This window comes from Vanacampus margaritifer, chromosome 13, assembly GCF_051991255.1.
Source record: "Vanacampus margaritifer isolate UIUO_Vmar chromosome 13, RoL_Vmar_1.0, whole genome shotgun sequence".
NCBI lineage: Eukaryota > Metazoa > Chordata > Actinopteri > Syngnathiformes > Syngnathidae > Vanacampus > Vanacampus margaritifer.
In genome coordinates, this window is record NC_135444.1 from 7,558,900 (window position 1) to 7,580,790 (window position 21,891).

At 38.1% G+C, this 21,891-nt stretch overlaps 2 protein-coding genes across 2 annotated transcripts; one reads left to right on the forward strand and one right to left on the reverse strand.

Moving 5' to 3' along the window:
• Window positions 1–42: 42 nt before the first annotated feature.
• mpv17l2 (MPV17 mitochondrial inner membrane protein like 2) lies at window positions 43–8,485 on the reverse strand. The gene is made up of 5 exons (XM_077584917.1): window positions 8,081–8,485; window positions 5,359–5,520; window positions 4,887–4,963; window positions 3,095–3,223; window positions 43–1,576 (listed from the first exon to the last, which is right to left on the reverse strand). The coding sequence occupies exons 1-5, from the start codon at window positions 8,268–8,270 to the stop codon at window positions 1,472–1,474; spliced, it is 663 nt and encodes a 220-aa protein (XP_077441043.1). The 5' UTR covers window positions 8,271–8,485; the 3' UTR covers window positions 43–1,471.
• Window positions 8,486–10,174: 1,689 nt separating this feature from the next.
• Window positions 10,175–21,025, forward strand: rab3ab (RAB3A, member RAS oncogene family, b). Its single transcript, XM_077584702.1, has 5 exons — window positions 10,175–10,229; window positions 15,317–15,541; window positions 17,573–17,691; window positions 18,593–18,717; window positions 18,900–21,025. The coding sequence occupies exons 2-5, from the start codon at window positions 15,317–15,319 to the stop codon at window positions 19,088–19,090; spliced, it is 660 nt and encodes a 219-aa protein (XP_077440828.1). The 5' UTR covers window positions 10,175–10,229; the 3' UTR covers window positions 19,091–21,025.
• The last annotated feature ends 866 nt before the right edge of the window (window positions 21,026–21,891 follow it).

A 21,891-nucleotide genomic window follows, 5' to 3' on the forward strand; every position in this document is an offset into this window, starting at 1 on the left:
ATGCTTTTGCGGTGATGTGAAGACCATATAGGGGCAACAAAATAGGTCTGATATCATTTTGAGTTTTATTTTACAAAATCTAAATAAAACACATAGCCAACACCTTTCCTATTATTGTATACGAATGATTTTGTCAGTAGCGAAGCATCATAAATCGAGCAGTTTCGATGATGAAGTCGCATTGTCACAAGAGTGCATCATGATACTTTGCGTCATACCTGGCAGTTTAAAAGGGAAATTATACACATTTTTGATCGGTCCCCGATTTCCTTAATTTTGGTAAGGCTGATCCCTGAAAACTAAACCAGCAATCTCATCTGTGTCCTAAGTGGTCTTCTTCGGAGATGACTAATAGGCTTTTCATTTCTATTTGAGAGAATTAATCAGGTGCAGTCAAAACAAACCGTTTTTATAGTTTCACAGATATTGTTCAATGTTTTACAATAAAACAAGATGCAGTTTGGTATAAAAAAAAAAATCTGGATTGGCAGGTCAAACTTTTTAAAAGATTGGTGATCGGCTAGAAAATTATGTTTGTCGCACCCCTAGCTTTAACTTGCATCTTAAATTTGGCATCACACACATACAGTACAAGATCCAAATCTTATAATGAACAAACAGTAATTTTACAGTTGACATCTTAGTCTTAGATTATCATGAATAAAAAAAATCACCAAAAAAATGCAGTCTTTTTGATCAACTTGAAAGGGAGACCATGTAGATGGAAAATTAAGCACTATTTTCCAGCGATTATGTGCATGCACACACACAAACTAACAAAGAACTGTGGTTAAAAAAAAAAAAAAGGCCTCTCACACGCATGGCTTCCATGCTGAACTGAAAACAATACATTTAAATGCTTTAGAGTAATAAAATTTCAATGTGGATAAGGTACACTGAAAAAGTGCAATGTTACATATATGATTTTTATGTAAACCTGTTGCACAGTTCAGGATAACAGGATTGTTTGTAGCCGATCCCAACAGACTTCGGGTGAGAGGCGGTGACAACCAATTCCATTGCAAATATGCTATGTAGAACAATTAAGTAACAAAAATATTAACTTGTGTCAAGTTTGATATTTTTTCAAGTCACAGTGTCTAATGTCAATGAAATGGTTTAATTGAAACGTGAACATTTTTAGTATAGCTCAACCTAACAGATATTGCTGTTATACTAATAATTGTGAGAAGGGTCAAAGGTATATTGCACTTGAGGAAAATGCTATCTTACTCAAAGTGACCAATGTCAAATTTTGTATTTCTTGTAGCGCTTCAGTCTGTGGTGGTTAGAAGTCACCACCTTTTCCTTTCCTTTTCTTTTTATCTCGGAATGTCCGTCTGAATACCCTGACATCGTGAATGCAGTACAGTGCCATTAAAAAAACATGGAAAAACGTATTCCAGCAAAGTAACTTTAAGTGTCCACCTGCAGCAGTTTTAACAATCAGAGGAGCAGCCCGTCTTTGACTTCACCACCCGCTTTTCTCCTCCAGAGTTTTGGATGGTGGCAGAGCTTTCGGCTGCACTTCTGCCACACTGCGCTCTGATAGCAACTCCGAGGGCTGACTGTCATCCTGCACACAACATAACAGCGTATTTGCGACATTATAAAGTGGCAAATTTGCAAGAAAAAAAATATGAAACTTACGAGAAATATACGCAGCGTACAATTTGGGTGTTTGTGTCAATACTTTTCGGTGGGGTTTTCAAATAAGGAGATAGTAATTGCTTCAGCAAAGATTAACCAGATGATGTTAAGCATTTGCTCTTTGAAGCCGTCTCGCTTTGTGAAGGTTCACACCCTGAGGATCAAGCCTTTAAGTTAGATTTATTTGTTTTGTTTTTGAGCAGATCAAGCAAATATGCCATGTTCCAAAAACCAAACATAGCAACGCATCATAATAGACCGATATGCTTTTTTCAGGGCCGATACCGATAGATTATCGGTAGTCAGGAGGCCGATAACCGATATTTGAAGCCGATATACAGCTAACTGTTAGCTCGCAGGCTAACCGTTCACCCACACGCTAACTCCCAAATAGCCACTAATTCGCGAGCTTGTCGGTTACCTCGGGGGCTAACCGTTCACCCACACGCTAACCCCGGGATAACTCCCAAAAAGCCGCTAAAAAATGGCTATTAGGTTAGCCCGCAAGCTAAAGCGGGCTAATAGTCATTAATTCACAAGCTAGTTGGTTAGCTCATGGGCTAATAGCAGCTAATTGCTGTTTATTGGCTGTTAGCACTGCACGAGCAACCAATCAGATGGTGGGCGGGGCCAATGTTGCAGGAAGTCAAAAGCCGTTTTACCCCACATGCAGACACACAAAAACTCTTCCTGGTAGTTCGAAATTTTGGCAATATAAAATTTCCAAAGCCTCTCATGACAAAAGTGCTCTCTCTAAATTAAAAAAAAAAAAAAAGTTGTACATTATTTGGTAGTGATTTACCAAAGGCTTTAACTAATATTAATAAAGTATCTTTCACAAGGTCGAGTAACTAAATTAAGTTTGATTGAATAAACAATTTATTTGTGTGTGCTAAAAATTTAGCCTTGTGTATGATCCTTACTGCGAGAGAGTTAATTTGTTCAAATGTATATTTACTTGTACATTTATGTTTACAGGATTATTCTTTATACATTCATACATTTTGGTATTTTTTTGTACAAGTATCTAAGGTGATGTGTCGAATCTGCTGCTCTCCGTCATTCACTTGCATTTACCTAAAGTATGCTAGCTTCTGATTGGTTAGTGTTGATAGGGGATCAGAAAGTGTTGTTGTTCTCTGCCGTGTATGATGACTAAAGTTTAAATTAAGAAGGAATCCGTCTCCAATCTCTATCCTGCCTTTTCATTTTATAAACAGTGTCTCATTAACCCCCATAAATCCTCACCTTAGACTATAGCTACTCTTCGTGTATTTGTCGTAAGTTTCCGAGTTTTTTTTCCTCGCAAATTTGCCACTTTAAAAAGTGGCTCATTTTCACGTTTTTTCTCGGGATATTACCCCCCCACCCCCTGAAAAAAATATGTATATGAACATATACATGAAGATAAAAGTCCCTTTGTCCTCCTACAAGGTCAACTTACTCTGTGTTTTAGATAGGAGAGGTAGGTGTCCCACCCCAAGGTGACGGTGTTGACGTACACAACACGGAATTTGGGTGAGAGGAAATAAAAGTTGATCATCTGAGCCGCAGGCCAAACGCACCAGTCAGCCTGTCAGCAGGAGGAGGAACACAGATAAGCATAAACAAACACCAGACGATTAGGCAGCGCCTAATGTTGACGCACAACAACCCTCCCCACAATAAAAAACTGCCTCACAAACTGGGGCTACAAAAATGAATACATCTTTTTTTAATGTGGTAAAGTGAATTTTTAACCTGCTCGCACAAACAGTAAGACATGAAAGGTGAAAGAACAGCATAATGCACATGCCTCATTTAGTTTGGTGAGATCACATGCTAATTTGAGGGAAAGAGCTCAGCTGACAGCGATTGTGTTAAATATTTGAGCAGGCCAAACCCTCATGACTGTTTTAAAAATGTGCAAAGAAGTTCACTTCTGTCAAATAAAATTGAAACTTGACATGATGGACGTGTTGCAGCGTTTATGGAAGGAAATATTGCTGCAAGAAAGTCACCTAGCATTAGCATCCCCCCTCCCCCCAATGTTTTACACATAACATAGGTCAAAATGAGTTCAAGTTTGACATCTATGCATTTTGTCGATTGAATGCAAAATCCTTTGAAAAGCTGAGGCCTGCATAAATAAGTAATTTGATTTCGGTATTGTAGTGTAAATTCACTACTCATTATGTATTCACCCACTTAAAAGTTGCTACAAACTCATTGCATCACCTGCCAACCTTGCAGAAGTTGAAGAAAAAATTGAAAGGCTTCAATTTATTTTTGTAGATATTCCTACACAGGAACCAGAATTGAGATTTGTCCGCACACATTCCGTGGAGGGTGATTAGCGGCTATTAGCCCGCGAGCTAACCGGCTAGCTTGCGGGCTAATAGCGATAACCCGCGGGCTAACCGTTCACCCACACGCTAACCCAGGGAGAACTCCCAAATAGCCGCTAAAAAACGGTTATTAGGTTAGCCCGCAAGCCAAAGCGGGCTAATAGACATTAATTCACAAGCTAGCTGGTTAGCTTGCGGGCTAATAGCCACTCATTGCTGCTTATTGGCTGCTAGCACTCCACGAGCAACCAATCAGATGGTGCTGTGGGCGGCCCAATGTTGCAGAGAGTCAAAAGCCGCTGACTCAGAGCAGACGGAGGAGAAAAGCGTCCGTCGGAGCAAAAATAAAAAATAATAATATATTGGCCATCAAAACAAAAAAAGAGGCCGATAGTCATAAAATGCTGAATATCGGCGCCCTTTATCGGTGGGCCGATTATCGGTTTATTCCTAGCAATTAATCTAAATTTAACTGCAATTTCAATTATTACACTCCACAATTACAAAAGAGACGAAGACTACCTTTGGGTTGGACTTACACGGCATGGTTTAAGAAGTAACAATTTTTCGCTCCCAAGTGGACTCTAAAATGGTTGCCTTTGCCATTTTGTGTATTTTCTTCCATCTCTTTCCTGTACTATTGTGCTCGTCCTTTTCCTCCTCACCCAAGTGTTCAAATTGAGAGATTCCACTATATTTACTTGACTTTGAAGTGTTTCGTAGCTTTATTTCTATTTGTCCAAATGCTGACTGATTGTCCAGCGCAAGTCATTGCTGGGTTTTTAAACCTTCCACTCTCCACCCTGCACTGCAGTGTTTGTGTTTTAAGCTGCGAGAATGCACACCAAACTAGACCCGCTTGTCACATCTCCACTGATGCCTTGTGAAGCTGCATGCACGTGCACTTACTTTATAAAATTCCCAGAATTTATCTTTAAACTCCTCCCATCCGTGGGATAACGAGCGTCCCTCCATGACCCCCATACCTGCAATAAACACAGTTGTGAGTCAGTCGTGCGTAAGCGAGGCGCTTCATCAAGACAAGCTTGAGATAAATTGCACCCTTGAGGTGAACTCAACTCTTATAAAGTATACAAGAAACAAAGCGTCAGTCATTTGTCACACACAACCTTTGAACTATTTCCGATATGAAAGCATATCGTCTTTTGTCTTACCCCACGCATATCAAGAGCTCAACCTTTGACACTTTTACTCACCTGTATTACCAGTGAGAATGTTCTTGCGAAATGTTTGTTACTAATAAAACACATTTATCCGACACTTGAAAAGAACGCAAAACGAATTGCAGGCAGTTGCCAAATGTGGCGCAAAACCTCTAAATTAAACGGCTGCGTGGCAAAAAACAAACGATGGTTCTCACCTAAAAAGTACCACATGCCAAGTGTTGGCGACGCAATCATCTGGTCCACCAGAACCTTCTTGACCACCGTGTTCATAGCGTAGCCTACAAATCTTCTGTCCAACCATGTGTACCAATAGTGCAGCACTGGACCCATGGAGCAGCCCACCACAAACATACGACCTTTTGGGAACAAGAAAGGACACGGACAAAAATATGATGAGGTTAGAACATACCATATAAAAACAGCCTAAAATTAATAATAATAATAAAAATACATATTCTCCTGATTAATTTCTATTTTGAGTTTTTAGTTTAGTCTTGACTTTTTACTCAGATTTCTATTGATTTATTTTTTATTTTTTTTACTGTGTGCTTTTATTGCCTGTGCGGTGCACTTTGAGGTTTATTTTACAAATGTAAAGTGCGTTACAAATTAAATCTATTATTATTATTATAACCCGAAGACAACATGAGTAGTCCACAGGTCTTTTCTAAAAATAGTTCACCACTGATGGGACACTGTGACTTACTAAGAAAATGTATACAGATTTTTAATCTTTATTTTATATAAACTTTCTTCTGTACTAAATATTCTATATTTTGTCAAAAAATATAATATATTGTGTTCAGTGGGGATAACGCTGTTTTTATTCACCCAAATATTTCAAAAAGGTCATTTTAGGGCTGTAATTTTAATATAGTGTGATACCGCGTTATTCTTGCTCAGGGTTATTATATTCAGAAGGATTATTGTCAGAATCTCTAATATCTGCTCATACCTATTGTGGACTAGTGGATGCATCACCAAACACAAATTCTCCCCCACCTCCAGAAGCTAAGGCTATTAGCTAATGGTAATATGTGCATCCAATAAAACTCAGTGCAGCTCTGCTTTCAGTTTTTATTTAATGGAGAGTTTCACTGCTCCACCTCTAGATTATAAATGAATGTCACTTGTTCAAAACCAACACTGGATGATTTAATGTGGAGCAGGGGTTGTTATTGTGCAAATTAGCTTCACACACAAATAGAGGGACAACAAATGATTTGCTTGGTTGTGTAATTTCACACTTGATGGGTGTGCAGGCTCTCTTGAGATCCAGCTTCTTAACCAACAATTGAAAATGACATTTTTCTCATGAAAGTATGTCACCGGCTTTTACCACATTCAAACTGGAAATTATTTCTGATAATAAAGCTTTAAAAAAATTTAAAAAAACTTTCACCATCTGTGGAGCTCTGAGGTGGTTTGGGAGAGCATTCCACAGACGGGGAGCAGCAGACTGGAAAGCCCTGTCGCCCATGGTCTTGGGTCCTGAGTTCTGGGTGGACGCAGATGGTGCAGATGGCCTGACCGGGTTCTGTCTGATGTGTGCGGTTTGAGGAGTTCTGTGAGGTAGGTGGGGGCTACGGCGTGCAGACAGTGATGGGTGTGAAGGAGAATTTTGTATTTGAAACGGAAATGTATGGGAAGCCATATATTTACTTGAAAAAGCTTAGTAATGGTTGATGCACTCGGAAATTCTAAGTACATTTTACAAGGAGTTTGACTAGAATTTCTGATGTGAACAAACTTTACTAGATTATTTTCAAGTAAATATCAATCCCCATTTTTTCAGTGTAGCAATGGAATTGTATTCCATGCCTGCTGACGAAAATAGAATTCATGGTGCCTTTGTGGGGACTCGCAGGTGCGTCGGAATTTGTAGTCATTTGTTTACATTATGTGAAGCCACCACTAGCTCCGCCCACAGTTATGTTCACAAAAGCTGGACTCGCCATTGGCTCAGAAATATGTGTGGGATGAGCTTTGGTTTAGGGCTGGGCAATAAATCGAATAAATTTGATGCATCGTCATTTTGAAAATTTGCTAAATCGTGAAATCGAATTGTGTTTTCTGGATTATTAAAAGCTGTTGTTCTTATGTTCTGTTACATTCAAATGTTTTTGTGAGTTGCAATTTTGCACAAGTGGCAGAGAATGCTGGATGGGTGGTTTACAAGACATGTTTACAATAGCTACCAACTGTCTTAACATTTTGCACAGGAATAATTTTTGATTAAATGAAATCTAATACATGTTTGTTGGGTTTATTAGATTAAAATCGTAATGCGAAAATTGAGATTTTATTTTTGGGCTGTATCGCCCAGCCACAGTTTGTTTCAGCAAAACAAGTAATAGTATTCTATAATCCTTAATCCTTGTGGTAGTTTGAAAAAGGCATGGAGACCTGTTATTAGGCCGCCTGAGTTGTGTTTTAGGTTATTAAAAAGAAAAGGGAAAAAAAGCATAATATATGTATCTCTTTGAAAATTTATGAAAGCTGATAGGGTTAATTTGACTTTTGATCTTAGTGTCAGCAGTATGAGGATGACATCAGCGCAATATGGTCATGATTAACTGTAAAATTGTATCTGTATCATTCATCAGGCTTGAGTGTGGTTAGTGAAAATGAACTGAAAATTTGGATTAACCACAGTGAATTCATGAATTAACAAGCAGGGCAATACTTTTTCCACACAGAGCCAGATTGCTTTGAACTGTTTTTTTTCTCCCTTAATAAATGAAATCACTATTTAAAAGTGCTATTTTATCTTCACCTAGGTTATTTTTGGTCTGACTTTTCATTTGTTTGATGTCTACACTACAGCATCAACACGTTTCACTGAGCCTGAGACCAAGTTTATACGTCACCGATGACAAATCCGGTACATCGGTGGCTCTTCCCTTGTCCTCTCACCTGTCCTGTTCCAGTCTCGGATTCTGGTCGGCTCCTTGTGCGTTTCCCGGCTCTGCTGTAGAAAGTCACCCAGGGCCAGCATGCATCCTCCGCTCACTGTGTTGGTGAGCAGCAGGTAGCGGCCCTGGAACAACTGCAGCCACGAGAACCGTATGCGGACCACAAACTCTTTGCCCACCCGGGGAAGCATATCGTATGGACCGTAGAAAGAACACTGTCATCTATATAGTTATTTCTTGGACGGGTTTAGTGGACAAAACTCAAGACTCCTAAAATTAAGCGCCTCCAATGACAGGGCGTAACTTGATGACGTAATAGACGAGTGGTACGAAACAAAGGAAATGATTCAAGAGCATTCATGAGGGCTAAAAGAAGAAAGTAATTGTGGGTCCGCCACCTGCTGGTGTGGCAGAATACAACAGTGACGTCCATTCGTCTGCTCAGCACAGTACTGTATAAATATAAAGGGCCTTCTCGATTTACGGCTGACTTTCCTACGACGTAGCCCAAAAATATGTATTTATTTATTTTTTCATTTGTTTCATTTATTTATTTATTTTGTAATAACCTTAAAAGGCTCATATAGTCATACATGACACCCACCACAATAAAGGAAGGGCTGGAATTGTTATGCTTATAACCAAATAAACAAAAGTCTATCAACTACCCATAGTGGAAAGGAAATACAATAAGTAAATTTACACAACGCCTGTAGTTGTACACATTTATGTTTATTTTTGCACAATGTAATTATTACATATTAAAAGCATTTGAAATCGTTTTTTTTTATTTTATTCAGTGATGGTTTATTCTGCTAATGACACTTTTATACTTGTTTTTATGCTTACTTTATTTTGTTTAAATTGCAATGCTTTTAATTATTATTTATCTAATTTGTGTGTGCATGTTTGTTTTTGTTTCTACATTTAATTAATAATGTTTAATTATATCATATAGAATTTAATTTTGCAAAGGTGCCAAACTGGAATACTTGCCAATGGCAATTCGAGTTTGTATTTAGAAAAAGGATATTGTATAATACATTGTGTGTAGGTATGGTATTGTTATAATTAGGAAATACAAACCATCCATCCATCCATTTCCTGAACCGCTTATTCCTCACAAGGGTCATGGGGTTGCTGGAGCCTATCCCAGCCGGCTTCGGGCAGTAGGATATACAAACATTAAACAAAATTATTGTGCTCATTAAAATGACATATTTACAATTTTGTGCACTAACTGCCAACTCATTATAGCCGTTTCTAGGCAGGACCCCAAAATATAAATGGGAAGTGGCCGAAAATATTATTGACAGTGATACAGTGGTGACTTACAATATAATACACCGAGTGCATAAAATATTTGAACTCCTCTTGGTTCTCTTCCTTCCACTGTGCAGGAAATAATAATGTTGCTGACATTAGGAGCACTGTTGGCCACAGGGCCAGCTGCTCAATCCTTTATGTATGTGCAAACAACACACATCGGCAGACCACACTGCCCTTGTTAGTCGTTTATTTTAATATTTTACATTGGATTAATAAAAAAGCCCAAAAAGTTCTGGATAAATATAATTGAAAAAGAGTAGTGAGAAAATTCTGTGCCCTCCACCACGTGACCTTGATGCTTTTGCAATTATGCTGTGCACTAATGATCCCATCCGCAGAGAGCATTAAGGCTTGACATGACAATTGTGGTTACTGACCTACTCATCAGTAATTCAGTCCCTCCAGCAGCTCTCATCAATAAAAAATGCCAGGTTTGGGTGTGTATTTCCAGTATGGCTCTTGATTGGTCACACGAGCTGTCCATCTTTCGTTCACCATGTCGTTGAAGGGAACCAGGAGTTAGTAAAGTTAGGAAAATGACGGAAATAAATTACCTTCAAAATAAAATCTAAGGGAGGAAATTGGACGGTAGTGCAGCCAGTTAATCATTTTTACAACAAGACTATCTTTTGAGACATAGTTTTTGTAAGATGCACCACTCGATTTCCTAGTGTGACGAATGATATTGTGTCTTTAATGTGTTTAAGTTTATTTTGGAAGTCTAAACGGAATCTACGTCTCTCCACTTTCTAACTTTAATGCTGGTGTTGTCTCTGCGGTTGCAGGACGCGGTGGACAGCAGCCGGACAGAAATCTACAAGGTGGGGTTCAGTCTTGTTTTTAATATACCGTATTTATAAAGCGTGTGTAATAATTTATCATAAAATATATCCATCTTCAAATGAAAATATTGTGCTGTGTTATGATTAGTATCTATTAGATACATTATTAAAATTCCTTGCAAACAATTGCCAAATAGGAGGTGTTAAAACCTACTCGCAGAAGATGCTGGTATTTCATGAGCTGTTTTGAAAGGCGAATATGAGCTGTTTTGAAAGGCGAAATCAATAATGATCGCAACGCATATATTTGTTGGGGCTTTGGGTGGTTGTTGAAGACAAGTGCAGAGGGTGTTTGGAGTGATGCAAGGCATCTTGCAAGCGAATGCATTTCACTGTCGGATGCTACTAATCGAGATAATGGATCCTAATTGATCCGAAGGCACAAAGAAAATATGGCTTCATTCAGCCACGTTCTAGTTTTGTAATAATTATCATGCTTTTTTTAAATTACTATTTAATATTTAGAAACAACAAATAAGAATGCTGTATGTTACAATATTAGATGATAATTTGAAGCTAGCCTATTAACATAAACCACGGGGAGCGTTTTTATTAGCTGTGATAGGCATAAACATTTGCTGCGAAACCAATAAAATTGTGTCAACGTCAAATTAACAACAGAAAAATGTCTTGGTGGAAACGCTACCATCACATTTAGACTTGGGCTTCATGGTAAATGTATCATAAAACAGAGAGTGGTAACTTATATATTAGATTTGTACGGTTCACTGGGTGTGAGTCATCAGGTTGCCGTCCATCCATCCATTTTCTTTAGGCTTGTCCTCATTAAGGTCATGGTAACTGGAGCTTCTCCTAGCTGACACCCTGGACTGATCACCAGCCAATCACAGGGCACATATTGGAATACAATGATTAAATTCACAATTATGGACAATTTAGAGTCTTCAGTGAACATACGATACATGCTATAGGGACATTGGAGGAAGCTACAGTCCCCTTAGAAAATCCAAACAAAGTACGGGGCTGACACCGAATCTTACAATTGAGGCAGATGTGCTAACCACTAAAGGTCAAAATATATTCATGAATAAACTTTAATATGCACAGTACATTCAAGTAATGAACCCTAGATGTTATCATACCATTTTGTTGTGTTATATTGCGTTTCTTTGCAAATTGGCTGGGGAAAATCATTGCAGGTGTACTGCATTAGGTGTATACAGTCCATTTTGAACACCCACTAAACGGACCAAATTTTGTTTATTTCTTCTAAGCATCTTCAGTTCCCAAAGAAATGTTCTCTTTCAATTAAAACAAATGTAACTGTAAAGATATTTTGAATAGGCCTAAATATAAAAATATTGAATAATAGCTTTAGATTTGTATTTTTACAAATTCAAGAATTAACAAAATAAGGAGACTTTTATTGAACTGTGATGCGCTACAGCTGCCACGCGCGTACACAAGACTTAACTTAGATCAGATTGGCTGGATCGGATTGGGGTTTTTTTTCAGTTCTTTTTACGTAATTTATTTTTCTTTGGGGGGCGAGTTGGAGGATTTCCACTCCATATATTAAATGTTTATCAGAATTTTTGCAAGGATTTTTAGGGTTTAATTCCCCCCAATAAACTTCAATGGCCGTCAATTATATGGGGATTTTGGCTATTAGAGTGTCGGGCCGGTCCCAATCCCCAGCGAAGACCAGACTTGACTGTAGCTTAAATAAACAAGTTCTTTAAATTGATTTATTTGGCTTATTTTATGATTGGATCAGTGATCAGTTACTCTTTTTTTTTTAGCTTACTGATCAGTGATTGTGTCCAAAATCCTGATTGTGTAAAGCTTAGCGTACTCACACTTTCAAGAAATACTGATTGTGACTGTAAAAGTAATGTTTCAAAAAAGTACAATATTTTTACAATATACAAAATACATGAATACAGTATAGTATATTAAATATGGTAATTGATGTGGAGTAGTGTGTTTATTCTCATTCAGTGACTGTGTCTCTCTGTGTGCCCTGAGATTGGTTGGTGACCATTCCATGGTCCAGGTTTTGCCCAGTAAGGCTGTGATTGGTTGCAGATTCCTTGTGATCCTGCAGATATGCAGTATAGTAATGTATAAACATAATATCAGACACACAAATCAAAATTTTAACTGCAACAAACAACATACCCACAACAACATTGTGCAGTTAGTTTCCCATCATGTCTTGAAAATATAAGAATACAAGGCAGACATTTTAGCATCGTATTTAGATTCGTGTTTTCATCCAGACTGTCACCACTCTTTTATGCTAGCTGCTCCGCTTTTCTGTTTGCTGAGCAGAAAAGGGGGAGAAAAGATGAAGCGGTGCTATTTATATCTTCCTCCTCCTCTCATCTGTATCCACACGCTTCCTCGAAAAGGAGGCGTGTGATTGGAGGGAATAGGGGGGGGGAAATGCCATCTCAGTCAACCTGTGAGGACAGCTGCTGCATTACAAGGAATAATGTGATCTTCTGAGTTACATCACTGGTAGTCACATGACGAGTCACGTTTGAATTTTCATTGTGGATGTTGCAAAGAACGGTATAAATGCAGAATGTACCCTGCTTTTCGCCGATAGTCAGCTCAGATGAGCTAGAGCTCATCTGTGAACATAATGAGGGCAATTGTGTAAAAGAGCATCTTAAAAACACCTTGCTTCCTCTGGGCTCAGGTTGCACTCAGGAGGTCACTGTCGGGGGTCTCGTCTCAGCTGCCAGCACTAATAAAATGGGCCTTGACTAATTGGCAGCAACACTTAGGTCTAGACCAATTCAGCTCGTGGTTCATGAATCCTTTCTTAGTTGACAGATTTAATTTAAGGCATCACCTTATGACGTCAACACCTAGGACAGTCAGTCCGAGTCATGACAAAATTACTGAAAACACGGCGCAGTAGTGGTTACCATAGTTGCCTTACTGAGGTTCAGTGTTTGATCATTTTAGCTTTGCCCATGCTCTGTGGACTTTACTGTGGCTTCCTCCCCCATTTCTAAAAACATGCATGTTAGTTCAATTGTAGACTCTATTATGCAACAAAATCTATCCGTTTTTATCCATCTCAGGAGGCAGCCATTTTGCCACTTACTCTCCACTGAAAATGACATCACAGTTGCTCAGGGCTCAGGTAACAAGTCATGGCCAATCACGGTTCAGCTTGTGAATGTCACATGACCACACTCAGAAAACAGGTAAGGCATGATTGGTCATTACCCGAGCCCCGAGTAACTGTGAAATCATTTTCAGTCGTTGATTAGCACAGGTGAATTTTGCTGCTTAATTCATATTCCACAAACACAATGTTAATCACAATACCGTGTTTAGACTGGTGGGGGCGCATAGAGCCTATTATTGTCTATAAGATTTTTGGGGTGACTTGCCTGATAATAAGACAGACAGAACAAGCAACTGAACCTTGGCTGTGATAAATTGTTAGCTGACTTCCTGCCGTGTGGGCTTTTTTTTTTTTTTCTTGTTCCACATGGCCCAGTTCAGATACACCTCACAACATGAACCTGGTCAATCTCAATCCCCACCAATTGCAAAAATTTCAGATATGTGAACCACTACCCTAAAGCTGATGTTTCCAAAACAAATACAGAATTATAGTAAAATCTTGAACGTTCATCGATCTGAACTAATTCACTATAGATGTCAAAAATAAATTTGAACCATTTCCATTAGTTTAACTTTTTTTTCCCCCACTTTTGTTAACAAGAGTATGAAAACCTAGATTTTTTTATTGTACATTTAGAACAGATTTTGTGATTAATCGTGAGTTAACTAGTGAAGTCATGCGATTAATTACAATCTTAAAAAAATCAATCGCCTAATTTTTTATTATTAAAAAAAAAAATCTCGTCAGGCGATTATTTTTTTTAATTGTAATTAATCGCATGACTTCAATAGTTAACTTGCAATTAATCTCAAATTGTATATCTGTTCTAAATGTACAATAAATAAATAAATCTAGGATTTCCTACTATTGTTAACAAAAGTGGAAAAAATGTTAAATAGAAAATAGAAATTGTTCAAATAATTTTTGGACGTCTATAGCCGTCAATGGCAGCGAATGCGTTAAACTGTAGGAAAATGTTTGTTGCTTCTGGATTTTTTGCCATCTAATGTTGTTAACCTGCATTTTGTTTGTGTGCGTTCGGGTTCGGGTTGGGTGAAATGTAGGCAGTAGGCATAGTGATATCAGATATGGGTCCCCTGAAAGTAGGTTCAAGGAAAGAGTGAAGAAAAAAAGGTAGTTAGGGAGCTGGGTGTGACGACCTGCAGTGTAAATGTACATTGACCAAAACACAAGAGTAGTTCTCACTTACAGGCACAGACAGAAGCTTCATTCTTACCTTTTTGCCTTTACTGTATGCGACTTCATTATTTATCCAACATCTCTGTGTTCCTTCATGTAAGTTGATAGCAGGGTGCAGTTGTTTTGCTTGGTGCTTTAGGCTCTCAGCATTCTAGTGTTGCACTGCAGCAAGTCAAGATTACAGTCTAAACATAGAGCAAGCCACTGGGACTCTTGAGGGAGTCTGCGTATTAGGATGAAGTCAACATCTTCTCAAGAAGGAATGTTGATCCCTAATGATGCACAGAGACTTCTGTTAATACTACAAAATATTAAACATTTACACATCAGTTACAGTAGATATTGTTACAGAATGTTTTATATTGCTGATTATGATGGTATGATGTCCACAGGTGTGGAAGTGGGTGTGCATGTTTGTTTGTCTGTCATGCGACTGGCAGCTGCCAACCTAATGAGGACGAGAGCTACAGAGAAAGGGGATGGATGTTTTTCCTGTTTTCCAATTTTGGGGATTGTTTACTGTGGGGTCTGTTGACTGCCTGGTAGCTTACGTACTCCGTGGAGACGCTCCATTGTATTCAGGCGCTGTTACATAACTGCCTTTCAGTACATGACTTTACCTCTTGCCTTTTCAAAACAGTTTCCTCTTAATTTCACTTTCTCTGATGCATTAATGTAATAAAAAAATAATAATTTAAGCCATTGTCACCAGGTTATAGAAATTGACTTTCCCCTCCTCCATTCTTGTCTGCAGATGGCGTCAGCCACAGCAACCTATGGACAGAAGGAGTCCTCGGACCAGAACTTTGATTATATGTTTAAGATCCTCATCATTGGCAACAGTAGTGTGGGTAAAACCTCCTTCTTGTTCCGTTACGCCGACGACTCCTTCACACCCGCCTTTGTCAGTACAGTGGGCATCGACTTCAAGGTGAAGACCATCTACAGGAACGATAAAAGGATCAAACTACAGATCTGGGTAAGTCCTTTGTTGACTTGGTGAGGTCTGTGTGGATGCACAGTACAACAGTTATTTTTTGTGAGGACCATGACATAAACCAGGGGTCTGCAACCCAACTGATTCTTTAGTTCCTCTTCCTGTGACTCCCTGTGGATCTCTAAAAAAATAAAAAATAAAAAAAAATTAGCAGAAATTATTATTACATTTTTTTTTACTTTTTTTTATGAAATCTTTTTAAATGAACTAATTGATTAAACAAAAACAAAAATTCATAAAATGTCAAAAATTTTAAATTGTCAGAAAAAGAGAAACAAAAGGTAGATAAAACGTGTCCAAAACATGACCATAACATGTAAAAAAAGTAAGAGGAAAAGCAGAAAATTACCATAAAATATCCATGATACTACCAAAAAATATCAGAGAATTGATTTAAAAAGTCATACAATGTATTTGAAATTGCCCAAAAAAAGACAGAAACTGGTTATTTATTTATTTATTTAAAGGCAGAAAGGAAAACGTTTACAAAGTAGCTATAAAATGTCCAAAAACAAAAGATGAAATCCGAAAAAATACAATAAAAAGTCCACAAAATTGCCAAAAACTGTCAAAATTTACAGCAAAAAAGGCAAAAAAATTATAATAATAATTTTAAAAAATAGCCATAAAATGTCAAAAAAAGAAAGTAGAGGGAGAAATTACCATAATAGGTTAATTGCCAAAAATGTCAGAAATTTGACAGAAAGGCAGAAAATCTAAAAATGTATGAAAAATAAAGTATGAAAAATTACAACAACAAAAACAGATAAATAAATAACTAAATAGGCTTCAGAAAATTAGACTAATTTCCATCATCACAATCTTCAAATGCTTTGCGGCTCCAGACACATTTTTTTGTTATTTATTTGGACTAAAATGGCTCTTTTGACAGGAAAGGTTGCTGACCCTGCCCTGACATAAATCACCACAGTACTGTATGTGTGAATGTGAGTGTGAATGGTTGTTTATCTATACATATTTGCCTACCTATTGGCGGCGAACCAATTCAGTGTGTTCCCCACCTCTCACCCAAAGTGAGCTGGGATAGGCTCCAGGTCAACCACAACCCTAATGAGGAGAAGCGGTATAGACAATGGACGGATGGGGGAATTTTAATGTTGGGTGCCATTTTGGATAAACACCTTGGGGTGGATGCTTTCTTGTTTTCTTAGAGGTATACGGTATGTGTGTGTTATTTTGGGTGTCCGAGTGTGTGTATGTTTGCCTCTGATGTCAGCCTTTTTTTCAAGTCTTGCCCCCAGGAAGGAAGACAACAATCGGCCAATCAGAAAACAAGCGTAGAGTGACCGATGTTGCGGTCCCCATCCCCCATTACTAGACATCTCTGAGAAAATAGACTCAGATACACGCACACATGTGCAAAATCCCCATCCCCCATTTTATGCAATGCTCTCAACCAAATCATGTAAAAAATGAGGGTGTTTTGAGGTCAAATTGCATTGAGTGAGATCGTGCAACATCACTTAAATGCAAATTGGGTGATTTCTGTATATCATTTATCAACCCCCACTAAAACAGAATGGATTGATTCATGGCAGTAATTACAAAATGAAGTTATACATTTTACCACCAATGTTCTTTGACTACATCAATGAAAACAAATCTCATTTTAATGTAATTATTGACACTATGCATTTATATAGGGCACTCGTTTTGACTCACGGTGTGTCTCTTACATAACAACACTCGTGCTACCTATACTGACATTTTAGTCATGGAAATGATGCCTCTGTCCTCTACACAAGAACATTGAGTGGATGAGCAGACGAGTATTTAAAATGCATCAGCACTGCAGCTGGCTATAAATAGACGTCCTAATATTCTTGTCATTTTAGAACGAGGAAGAGAGTGATAAAAAGACACATTTTACTCATGGGAATGTATGGATTATTTGAATCATGTAAACCATAAAACTGTTTATTTCCTGCATGAGTCCTTCGCAGTACTTGTTTTTGTCAACAGATACTTCATACTAATTTATCTTATTTCAAGGATACGGCAGGTCAGGAGCGCTACCGTACCATCACTACAGCGTACTACCGAGGTGCCATGGGCTTCATCCTTATGTATGACATCACCAACGAGGAGTCCTTCAATGCTGTCCAGGACTGGTATGTGAGAAGGGAAATACTGGGATATTTCGACCTTCAGTACAGTTGAAGATATTATAGCAAGTAGTCCAGTTCAAAAATGATGAGTGAGAAGTATGTCATGCTGTTTCCCCCCACTTTTTTTTTTTTAATATGTCATATGGGATGGGCATTTGAATACAATATCCTTGATTAGCTGTGAGGAATATTATGTAGCTATCAGCTAACGATGGTATTGTTGTTGCTGGTAGCTTATTTGCGTAGTCTACTTTGTCAATGCAATTTTCCTGTATTCCTTTACATTTGTTATTGTGTGTAAATGCCAAGATGTAAGTTTTAATGTGCTAATGTGCATATTTGTTTGCCTATAGTGTAGATGATGTCACATCTGTTGATGCTAGCATGTTATTCAGGCTAGTATGCTAGCTAATACTATTGACCAACCAACCGCATGTTGAATAATTTAACTACTGAATGCAGTTGTTTATTTAACATGGCTTCATGGTTATATACATGAAATAAGCACGGAGTTGGTGCTTTATGATCCTCTCTTCAATTGCTTTGCTGACATATTTTGGCATCTTTGACCAATCACAAACCCCCCTTTTTTGTTTTTTACGTAGGGGGAGTCAATTTGTAGATTTTCGCTATTCATGGCGTTTAAAAAAAAAAATACAAATGTGTTTGTCCTTGTACTGTGCAAATGAAGGGATATTAAAAAAATAAAAATAAAAAAATTTCCTGGAAAAAAAAACACAGCAGGGAAGAACTCACGGTTTAACGTAGCTTTCACAATACAAAAAATGGGTTGACCAGAATTCCACACAATTGTGACAATACACCAAAAAAGAAGGGAGTAAGAGTAACTGAGTTTTTTTCAATGTCCCCACTCTTGTTCTACAGTTTATGCGTTTGCTTACAGGTCTACTCAGATTAAGACATACTCGTGGGATAATGCCCAGGTGCTGCTAGTAGGAAATAAGTGTGATATGGACGATGAGCGCATGGTGAGTGGAGACAGAGCCCGGCAGCTGTCTGACCATCTCGGTGAGTACACACATACACTGTTTGTGATTCACCTTACACATTCAGCCTTTCTGTGTAAAAATATATAATTATTTTTGTACCGTTCTAGGATGAATTGAACTAAACGATACCACTTTTTTATATTAACGGAATGTGAAACATCACAACGTTTATATCCAGTTATCCCCCCCCTCCCCTTCCAGGTTTCGAGTTCTTCGAAGTCAGCGCCAAAGACAACATCAACGTAAAGCAGACCTTTGAGCGTCTGGTCGACATTATTTGTGAAAAGATGTCGGAGAGTCTGGATGCTGGTGATCCCGCCGTCACGGGGGCCAAGCAGGGGCCCCAGCTGACGGAGCAGCCTGCTCCACCACACCAGGACTGTGCATGTTAAAGATGCCCATCTGCTTCCTTTTTCCATTGTTCATCACTCTTTTCTTCCACTTTCCAGCTTCCTTCTTCTGAGTAAGGACCACTGGCTGGTGGTCCCGAGAACCAGCTTGTTAAAGTGTCTGAAATTCTCTGAGCACATCAGTTCTTGGGGTGCTTTTGGTTATGTTACTTCATATAAGAGTCATATGTGGAGTTTGTTTTTTCCTTTGATCACAGCACCGCATTTCAGACTCTTTTTACAAAGTCAGGTTCTTCGGGATTCTTGTATTATTTGTGTGTGTGTTAAAAAGGATTTGACGGCGTCCATCCACCGTCAGAGTGCCATTTAAATCCTTTTGATGTTTACAGTACCTTTATTTTTGTTGAGATCTGGTGAACAATAGCAGTGGAGTCATGTTTGGCAGGAAGGAATGCTCCACCTGAATCCATCTATGAGTTCATTTTCTTATACAGTCAGGTATGAATACATGTCTCACCTTGCATCTACATATTGAAGGTAATGACTCCAGACTGTTTTTTGTTTTTGTTTTTTACATTTGTGAAACTTTTTTTTGTATTGTAGTAGTTGCTTTTATTATTTTGCTGCATCAAGCACTGGGTGAATGAACAAAATAGAGAAAAATACGTTGAAACGAAATAGCATTTTATTTATTTCAGATGTTTATATATGGATATTGCGCAATATATGATAGATAAAGGTATGCATTTCTGGAAGTAAACTGTAAAAAATGAAGTTCTATGGGTATGGTATTATACACATTTATCAGGTCTTTGTTGTGAAGTTTGTTTGGATGGTTTGTGTGCAATTGACTCCTTACCTCGTGTCGCGGTCGGTTTGGTCTCGTGGCTTTTCTGAGATATTGCGAAATCACAAATTTGATGCTTGAAGGTGGGACAAAACAGACCCAGTTAGTGAAAAATCTAAACGTCACTGCTATTAAAACAATTTGAATAGTTTCGTAATTTAATTGTGGATGATATACCAAAGCTGCAAATGATGAACATATTATGAATGGTTACACATTTAATATGATGGTGTTGAACAAACTTTTATTAATTGCCTCATATATTCACAGAATAGTATTTAACATGGGGTAAAGAAATTCATATATGTTCATCATCTTGAGCATCTAGTTAGATGCTCACTTACAGTAGGTGGTTTATAAAATATCCAGATGCACTTTGATTGGTCAAATAATTCAGGACGTTATGAAACAAAATTAAGAGTGTTCTTAGCTGAAATATATGTATTATGGTGGTTTACCTCCACACACGTTTGGGTCATTTTATTTATTTTTAATAAAATGACGTAGTAACCTTTTCAAGTTTAAACCAGCCCCCCGTGAGAATAAGCTCAAAGGATTGAGGGCAAAGCATAATAAAAAATGTTTTTTGGTATTACTCCATCTCTATTCCATTGTCAACATCAGGTCGCAATGTTTCAATCAGAGAGCGAATGATGATTTTTGATGCAAGGAGACTAATTCTGTCCTCCTGGTGGTGACTGTTTCTTTCTCGAACTGTTAAAATCAACCCCCTATCTAACGTCTTCCTCTCTTTATGAACCAGAAGTGTAAACATTGTACCTTTGTTGGTTGTGTTCTATTGACTCAGGCTTGCAAAAAAAGAAATAGTGGAGATAGAAAAAAACGATGCTGGTAACAACAAAAGAGCCATCTTGCATTCGTATCACCAGGCCTGCTTGTTAATGAATGTTTCAGTTATAGTTACAAAGCAATACAGTACCTACAAAAAATAGAATTGCCATCCAGTTCGGCAGGGGTTGCTGACTTTAGATGCTGATGTGGTCTTGTGTCACTGCCTCTTCAAGTCACCCCCTCCCTCCATTCAGTTTGGGCCAGTAAGAAAAAAAAATGCTTTCGTGTTTTTATCTGTACTTTGTGGTAAAACAATAAAAGCATTACTAACTGAAAAAGTGCTGCTGTTGATGTTTTTATTAATTACATTGCCTTCCTTTACTCTGTAGTTTGTAGTACTGTTTCATTCATTGATTCATTAAACACAGTAAGACCTCAACCATCATTTGCCAGATAGTCCGTCTGTAAGTAACAGAAAGAGAGGGTACAACATACATGACATTTTAAAGTTGCATTAAATACATTATTACTAAGTGATAATGCATGCCAGAAACCCAACACCATCACCTGTCCGTACAGTATGGCTGTATGAATGTATTAAAAGGGGCTCTTCAATACTTTGTGACCAAAAATATCCACCTTCATTACATGCCCATTTGGTTAGCACGCCTTTCTCAATTCCAATCGGAATAACTCAAAAACAAGTTCTCCCCAGATAATTAATCTATTACCTTGTTGTACCAGTGCATATATTATTAATATGGGAGGCTGGCCAGTGGCCACCGCTGACTGCCTATACCTTTGTTACTAAGGGTGTCACCAAGTGCCAATCATTTCTTACCAAACGTAGCAATCATTTAACTAGAAACAACTAGAAATAACAACACTGTAACTTTATTACACCACATATGTACAAAACAACACATTAAAGGGGCATAACTCAGTCACAAGTGTTATTTGTATCAGCAACAAAGCATAGTGGGAAAGCCTCCTCCGATTACAGTACTGTTGTTGCCTATTGGTGATCATAGAGGATTTTTTTTCTTCCCTATCCACTATATTAAACATGTCTAGGTGATCATAAAGTTAGCAGTAGTCCGGTAAATCCGTACCGGAAGTAGTGTGAATATATTCCCAAACCATCCAGCAGATGGAAGCAGGGATGTACTTAGGGGGATGGAAGCATTATGTTGTGACGTCAGTG